General features: G+C 44.2%; 1 protein-coding gene across 4 annotated transcripts in view; it reads left to right on the top strand.

Moving 5' to 3' along the window:
* Positions 1-8525, top strand: part of LOC132828427 (ankyrin repeat and SAM domain-containing protein 1A-like) — a 349239-nt gene that overhangs the window by 239435 nt on the left and 101279 nt on the right. For all 4 annotated transcript variants that reach the window (XM_060845537.1, XM_060845538.1, XM_060845539.1 and 1 more), the window contains one exon: positions 3920-4026. In XM_060845537.1, coding sequence (XP_060701520.1) covers positions 3920-4026 — 107 coding nt within the window. The remainder of the gene's footprint in view (positions 1-3919; positions 4027-8525) is intronic.

Below are 8525 nucleotides of genomic sequence, written 5' to 3'. Positions count from 1 at the left end.
CCTCCCCCCCTCCCCGTTTCCCCCCTCCCCGTTTCCCCCCTCCCCGTTTCCCCCCTCCCCCACTCCGTTCCCCCCTCACCCTGTTTCCCCCCTCAACCCCTCCCTGTTTCCTCCCAACAACCCCTCCCTCTTCCCCCCCACCCCCTCCCACTTACCCCCCTCCCACTTCCCCTGCCCACGTACCCCCTCCCTGTTCCGCCCCGCATCCCCTCACCCCTTCCCTGTTCCCCCCTCACCACATCACCCCCTCAACCCATCTGTTTCCCCCTCAACCACTCCCTGTTCCCCCCTCACCTCCTCACTCCTCCCTTCTTCCCCCCGCCCACTTACCCCCTCCCTCTTACCCCCCTCATCCCCTCCCTGTTTCCCCCTCACCGCCTCCCAGTTTCCCCCCTCACAGCATCCCAGTTCCCCCCTTCCCCCTGCCCACTTACCCCTCCCACTTACCCTCCTTCTTCCCGCCACTTGCCCCCCTCCCTGTTCCCCCCTCACCTCGTCAACCCCTGTTTTCCCCCCTCACTCCCCCCTCTTCCCCCACCCACTTACCCCCTCCCTGTTCCCCCCTCACCCCCTCCCTGTTCCCCCTCATCCCCTCCCTGTTCCCCCCTCATCCCCTCCCTGTTACCCCCTCATCCCCTCCCTGTTCTCCCCTCACCCCCTCCTCTTCCCCCGTTCCACCCTCCCACTTACCCCTCCCACTTACTCCTGCCACTTACCCCCTTCCTCTTACCCCCTCCCTCTTCCTCACGCCCACTTACCACCCTCCCACTTACCCCCCTCAACCCCTCCCTGTTCCCCCCATCCCCTCCGTTTGACCCCCCACCCCCTCCCAGTTCCACCCCCACCCCCCCCAGTTCCCCCCTCACCTCTTCCCTGTTCCCCCTCACCACCTCCCAGTTTCCCCCTCACACCCTCCCCGTTTAACCCCTCACCCCCTCCTCTTCCCCTCACCCACTTACCCTTCCCACACCCCCTCCCTCTTCCTCCTGCCACTTACCGCTCTCCCTGTTCCCCCCTCACCCTCTCTCTCTTCCTCCCTCATCCCCTCCCCTCCCTGTTCCTATCCTCACCCCATCAACCCCTCACTCCCCCCTCTTCCCCCTTTACCCCCTCTTGTCCCACCCACTTACCCCCTCCCTCTTACCCCCCTCCCTGTTTCCCCCCTCACCCTCTCCCTGTTTTCCCCCCTCACCATCTCCCTTTTCCCCCCTCACAACCTCCCTGTTTCACTGCTTACCCCCCACCTCCCACATCCTTCTTACCCCAACCCCCCACCTCCCTCATCCCCCCACCTCCCTCATCCCCCTTATCCCCACCCCCCCACCTCTCTACCTCCCTCATCCCCCTTACCCCCCTCCTCCCTCATCCCCCTTAACCCCCCCCACCCACTCTCTCCACCCTTTCTCTGCCCTGTCCCTCACTCTCCCCTCCCTTCCCCCTTCTCTCTCCATTTCTCTCTCCCTCATTTCTCCCCCTTTTCCCCGCTTCTCCCCTTCTCCCCCCTCTGCTCCTCGCCCCCGTGCTCCCTTGCCCCCTCTTCTCCCCCATCCCCCTTTTCACGCTCCCCCCTCTCTCCCCCCTTTTTTCTCTCTCCCTCCCTGTCTCCACGCACCATCTTCTCCCCCAGCCCCTTTCTTCCCCCCACTCCTTTCCCCTTTCTTGCGCCCCATCTCTGCCTAGTGTGCCTTCTGTCACAAAGTTTCTGGATAAGCCCCCCCCCCCCCCAATGCTTTGCAGTGCCATTAGTTCATTAACTCTGAGCCGAAGCTATTATCTGTAAGAAGTGTTTGAATAGCTGTGTTTATGTTTGCCCACATCAAAATGTTATCCTTGAACTACCACATAACACAGCTTTGACCCACTGCTTGTGCTAACACCCTTGATGATTTTAGTTAATTATTTAGGTATTTTATTCATTTTATTTGTAAATAAAATTTGTTTGTATGTGCCCCTGTATTAACCTTACCGCTCATATGTCTTCTACTGTAAAACTTGTAACCTCAATAAGAAGGGACCGACCATTCATTCTTAATTTTGTGCTGCGGTCACTTTATTCCGCCATTTTGAATTCTGATGGGGTTCCTGTTGAAGTTTAGCTGTCGCTGCAGCTGGGCTCGAGCTTTTATCAGGAAGCTCCATTGCTGTCATTCACTGAGGTTTTCTCTGCTCCCTGCCCATTGCTTCTGTGGCTGAGCTTCCATCACCACCTCTCTTTGACCCAACCTTCCACCACTCACTCTAGCTCCCTTTATCCGACCTTCCCTTCCTGACTTCTTCCTCCTCTACAACATTCCCATCAATTTGCTCCCTCTCAACTACAACCTCCCTTATTCTTTCCTCCTAACCTGTCCACCCAATCATCCCTTGCAACGTTCCTCCTTCCTTTTTCCTACCCTTCCATTCTTGTATGCTGCCTCCGAGCTATCCACTTCTCTCAACCACCCTCTGACCCCTCCCGCCCTCACTGTCCACTACTACATCCTTTTCACTCCTTCCCCACTCCACTCAACTCCAACTTTACAAGAATCCCCATGTCCCACATCTCTCAGCCCATCTTCTTTTTCCTTGCAGAACCACATGCCCCACTTTCTCTGCCACCTAGTTCCTTTCCTCTCACCCTGTTCTCTATCAGTCTACACCCTTCAGTGCCTCCCGTGCTCCTCACATCTCACTCCTTTCTTCCTCTACTCTGCTCCCGTGATACCTTTCTAACGCCCCCCCCCCCATCATCTCTCTTATCCCTATCTCTCCTCTTCCCTCCTTTATCTGCTGTGTTGCTCCTATTTTTTGCTCACCATCTCTAGCTCTCCCTTTCCTCTCACTCTGTTGTTGCCCACTCCTCCTCCTCTACTGCATCCCACTGCATTATAGTTGAAGTCCTAGTCCAGTCAAAAAAAACTCTGACTTTGTGAGCTTTTGTAGCTGATTTTGCAAATATGTCATCCTTTGTCAGTTTAGCAAAGATAAGCAAATTCATCGCAGTCATGCATTCATTTACTTTAATTTGTATTCCTGGGTTGTTGCACTTCCTTAGTGGAAAGCAATTATATTCAAATAAATCAATCAGGTCGGGACATCAGGCAATGGGATGGAAGGAAACATTTCAGAGGAAACCACACAGATTTTGATTTTAATTTTCTCTTGCAAAACCCTTTGTTTCTTGCTGAAGTCCACGCTTCATGTTCCCAGCAGTTAAGAATTATGTTTTAAAAAAAATGTACTTTGCAGCAATAAACAACCAGAGTTTGAGCTTTTTTCAATCCTTCTGAAGTTGCCTCATTTCTCCTGACACAGTCCTAAGCAGCTCATGCTATTGAATGGTTGATGGTGTATTCTAATCAGTGCTAGGAGCTCAGAGTGGGAGGAGGGAGGATAGGGTGATAATAGTGTGAAGGGACCGAGCAAGGAGCTCAGCTGGCAGACAATGAGCACTGCTGCAGCATGAAGAGCTGATCATTAGGACTGAATTGGAAGCTCAGTTCCCTGCTGTATTATTAACATCGGAATAGAGGCAGCGAGTGCAGCTGCTTTACTTGGCTCGAGTGCAGAAGCAGCAGTTCTCATATGCTGCATACTGTATATTTAATTCAAATAAGTTAACTAGTGGGGACATAAGAGACTTTCGGTTATTTGACAACCCTTCCGCATGGCTATCATTCTGGATTACAAAGACCTATACAAAGTTGGAAAAATTTGTATCCCTGAAGTCTGATTATTAATTCAGGCTTTTAAATATTTCTTGAATTTGGATTAACACCTGTGAGGGGCTACATTTAAGGGCATTTTGCTTGGATTAGTTGCCCCAGCACATTGTGAGGGACAATGATGTGGCAGTGTCATATCTCGTCCTCGGAGTGCCGCTGTTACCGCCTGAATGGTTTTTCCTTGCTCAAGCGTTTGCCGATCAATCTCTCAACAGGTTCAAGGATGCTGGAGCAGAGTGTCGGGCAGTGGCTTGAATCGATTGGGATGCAACAGTATGAAAGTAAACTGGTGCTGAATGGGTTTGATGATGTGCGCTTCATGGTAAGTGCACCCATCTATGCTTTTTAGTTAATTGTAATTTATATCTTGATTCTTTTGCTCAATTTACATTTGTGATATGTTCCCGTCAAGCATTCAATTAATGGTTTGGAAATAAAGGTTGAATTTGATTCTCTAGTTCATAATCTTATCCCCTGGAAGACTGCAGTAGTACTTCTGTACTGCATTCAAAAGTAATTAAACCAAGATTTTAAAAGTCACGGTGAAGCAATAAAGTGGTTGTCATTAACTTTTGCCAGCATCCCCAGGTATATTTGCTTTTTCTGATAATGATGGATCATCTATTGATTCCCGAAGAGAGTTTGGTTAAAAATAAGATGGTGTTAACCAGATTTATTCTATAAAGTTAAACTTTCTCCATAGTCTGGAGAGATTAAACACACATGTACATTCATGTTTCACAAACAAAAGCAAAAATTGGAAAAGCTCAGCAGGTCTGCAACCATCTGTGGAGAGAAATCACTTAACATTTCGGGTCCAGCGACTCTTCCTCAGAATAAATTCATACTTCATTCTCACTGCTCTGCTAATATAGTTCTCTTCCCTCCTCTCAAGAACACAATCATTTGGAAAAAAATTGCAGTCACTATTTCTCACCATGCATTATATACAGGATTTTAGATGACTCTGAGATATGAAGTCTTTCACAAATGTATGTTCCAGGCTTTCTTTGTTTTAAACTGATCATAGGTTTTCCTTTATAAAAATATCTGGATCTAAGCTTTCAAAGGAGAACTGATGTCTTCATGGTAGTTAGTTAGGAACACACCAGTTCTCAAACACAACATAGCCTGAAGAAAGGGCAAAATCTCAGGTTTTGTTTGTAAAATAGTGATCTGATTTTAGACTAATAAACATCAAATCCTAAATTAAAACTGAAAGAACTGGGGATGCTGTAAATCAGAAACAAAAAGAAGTTGCTGGAAAAGCTCAGCAGGTCTGGCAGCATCTGTGGAGAGAAATCAGAGTTAACGTTCTGAGGAAGGGTCACTCAATTGGAAACGTTACCTTTGATTTCTCTCCACAGATGCTGCCAGACTTGCTGAAGTTTTCCAGCAATTTCTATTTTTGTTTAAGTATGCAGAGCCCACTACTGATTTTTCTCTCCATATTAATAATTAGTGATTGCTAAACTTTTTGTAAAAAGTTAATTGTTTTTCTGTTTGATGCACAATAACTTAAACAATTGCAGCAGCACTAATAAGTCAACAGTAAAGGATTTATTTCAGCTTTCTGGGAGAGGTATTAGGAGATTGTTTTACAACATTGGTTGTACAAAAATAAGTTGATATCTAATATCAAGCTGTGCATTGCAGCATTCACATTCCCATTTTGTGAAAGTCAAGAAAAACCATTACTATCTTTATCTGATCTTTGCACTAGTTAAGCCAAATTGAGAGATGTTGATCAGAAAGTAAAATCATTCTGAGAAACAATACATTTTCAGTGCAATCTGTAAAAGGTTTAACCTCTAAATCAATAGTTTCTGGTGTTTTTTTTAAGATTAAGCTGAGTAAAGGGAGTAAATTCAGTTGCCTTTCCAGATCAGACAAATCCTCATGCTGCAAGTTTCAGTGAGCAATAGGCATTAAATTATCTGCCACTTCAGTGGTCCTCCTGTTACATATTTAGCTACTGTTTCATACATTTGAAAGATAAATGCGGCTTAAAAATTCACAACAAAGAAGAAATTCTTAAGTCAGCAAATCTGTTGCTTTCCTCCATGTCATAGAACAAGGAGTTGGAAGTCTGCATTTTACCATTGGTGTTGAAAATGTTGCTGCCATTTTTTTTAGTGAATTTTTAAATCTAATAACAAACTAGGCTTTGAAATTTAAGGCAATAAAACTACTGATACTTAGTAAAGAAGTTACAACTTGGATTGAATTTTAACATTTAAACCTAATCTTTCATGAAGTGACAGATTATGATTATGATTTGGAATTTGAAACAAATCTAAACTAAATTTGGTGTACATTACTGTGTTACATCTAAGCTATGTGCATTTGTCTGGTGAGATCGACTACAAACCTAAATCTGCATGTAGTATCACGGCAATACAATATTCAGCACTGAATTATTAAAGCACTGATGACATCATCTGTTTCATCAAACTTTAATTTATGAAAGTTGTGCTTATGTTTAAGTGGCATTCAGATTTTCACTCAACAAGCATTTACTTCATACTACATTATTCCTTTCTTCTTCTTCTTGAATATACTAGTGTAAGAGGGGCATTGGGTACTCAAGCATTGGCAGCATTTCTGTAACTCACATATTACCTCATAGGACATTGGGCCACAAAGTTAAAACCCATTCCTACACAATTGCCTTTGGTGTCCCTTGTGCATTTTACCTTAGACTGCACCCATTTTTCATCTACATGCTGAAATCATTGATAACATCATCTGAAAATACATAATTTCTACATGTATACTGCTGGTGCCCTGCATACGATCACATTTGTTCTTTTACTTGACAATATGAATCATAGAATCCCTACAGAGTAGAAACAGGCCCTTCAGCCCAATAAGTCCACACCGACAGTACAAAGAGTACTCAGACCCATTTCCCCCATCCAATGTTTACCCCTGACTAATGTACCTATCCTATTCATCCCTGAGCACTATGGACAATTTAGCACTACCATTCCACCTAACCCTGCACTCCTTTGGACGTGGGAAGAAACCACAGCACTTGAGGGAAACCCACATAGACAATTGCTCTAGGCTGGAATCAAACCTAGGTTCCTGGCATTGTGAGGCAGCAGTGCTAACCACTGAGCCACTATGCTGTCCCAAATATGCTGAAGGTATTTGCAACCTCAAGGTCATACTTGACATTTAGATGAACTGTCAACTACATATCTGTGTGGTCACGAAAAGCACATATTTCCCTTTCCATGACTTTGCCAATTTCTACTCCTGCCTCAGATTTTCTGCTGAAACCATCATTGATGCCTTTGTTATATCCAGACTTGACTATTCTCATGCAATTTAGTTAGCCTTTCCCCAAATACCCTACATAAAATTGAGTTCCAAGCTCTGTTGAGACCCTAACTCTCATCAAATTCATCTATTACCCTTGTGTTCACTGCCCTTTATTAATTCATGGTTAAATATTGCCTTAATTTTAATAAAAGCCGAAAGAACTGCAGATACTGTAAATCAGAAACAGAAATAGTGGAAAAGCTCAGCAGGTCTGGCAGCATCTGTGGAGAGAAGTCTGTTAATGCTTGGGGTCTAGTGACCCTTCCTCAGAACGGCAACTTAATTTTAATATTCTCATCCTTGTTATCAAATTTCTATTACCTCCAATTACCATACTCTCCAAGATATTTGTGTGTCTTTAATTGAGGCTTTTGAACATCTCTAATTTTAATTGGTCTGTCATTGGTTGTTGTGCCTTCAGCTGCCTTGGCTCTAATCTCTAGAATTCTCTGTCTATCTCTAATTTTTTTCCCAGGAGCCTCCTTTAAACCTACCTCTTGGCTTGGAGTTTTTATAGTTTGTTATAAAGCCTTTAGAAATCATCTTAGCATACTTTTATTAAGACAAATATACAATATAAATGCATATTATTACATTTTATGGTTTACCATCTTGGTAAGAGGATATTTGCTTGTTCTTTTTGTCAACTTCGGTTCTATTCTGATCCCATGACAATATTTACTCCAATGCTTGTCTTGCTTTGATGGGTTCTGGAGTGATGCTAAATAAGAGTGTAGCTGAATCATTTCAGGTTATAATTCCAAAATAAACTATTTGTGCATTCAGAGTCAACATGTGCTGCTGGAAAAGCGCAGCCTATCAGGCAGTATCCGAGGCGCAGGAGAATTGACATTTCAGGGTGAAGGGCTTTTGCCCAACACATCCATTCTCCTGCTCCTCGAATGCTGTCCGACTGGCTGCGCTTTTCCAGCACCAAACTCTCGACTCTGATCTCCAGCAGTTACAGTCCTCACTTTCTCCTATTTGTGCATTCAGTCCACTACAAGTTCATAAATAGTGATTAAATGTCACTTTCATTCACAATCCATCTTCCCACACCTTTCTGCTCTGTCAAGTTTGTGTTTTAATGATGAATGTTGTTCCAAAACCTGCAGCATTGATGTGTACATGGAAGAGTATATAGTTTCCATATGTTACAAGCTTGCCAGTTATGATTCAATATCTGTAAAAGTTTGTTTAAATTTTGTTCAAGTTCTGTCACAGAGGTCAGATTAATATGCGTAGCATTAGGTGCAGTTTAACCTAGGAGTCATTGCAGCATGCAAAGGCATGACTCACCAATGACAACCCCAGTAATTTTTGTGTGTATTTTTAACCAATATTAAACTTATTCAGGTGTGCATAATTTAAGCTGTTGCTTTACAAGAGGTGAACTGCTGATAGAAAGTGGCACTGTTGAATTTTTTTCACGTTCAGGTTGTAAAGGATGATGTTTGAGCTGGTCAAGGTTTCCCTAGTGAATGGTTGGAA

This window comes from Hemiscyllium ocellatum, chromosome 26, assembly GCF_020745735.1.
Source record: "Hemiscyllium ocellatum isolate sHemOce1 chromosome 26, sHemOce1.pat.X.cur, whole genome shotgun sequence".
NCBI lineage: Eukaryota > Metazoa > Chordata > Chondrichthyes > Orectolobiformes > Hemiscylliidae > Hemiscyllium > Hemiscyllium ocellatum.
Note: the sequence above shows the minus strand (reverse complement) of the source record. Positions and strands in the feature narration are given on the sequence as shown.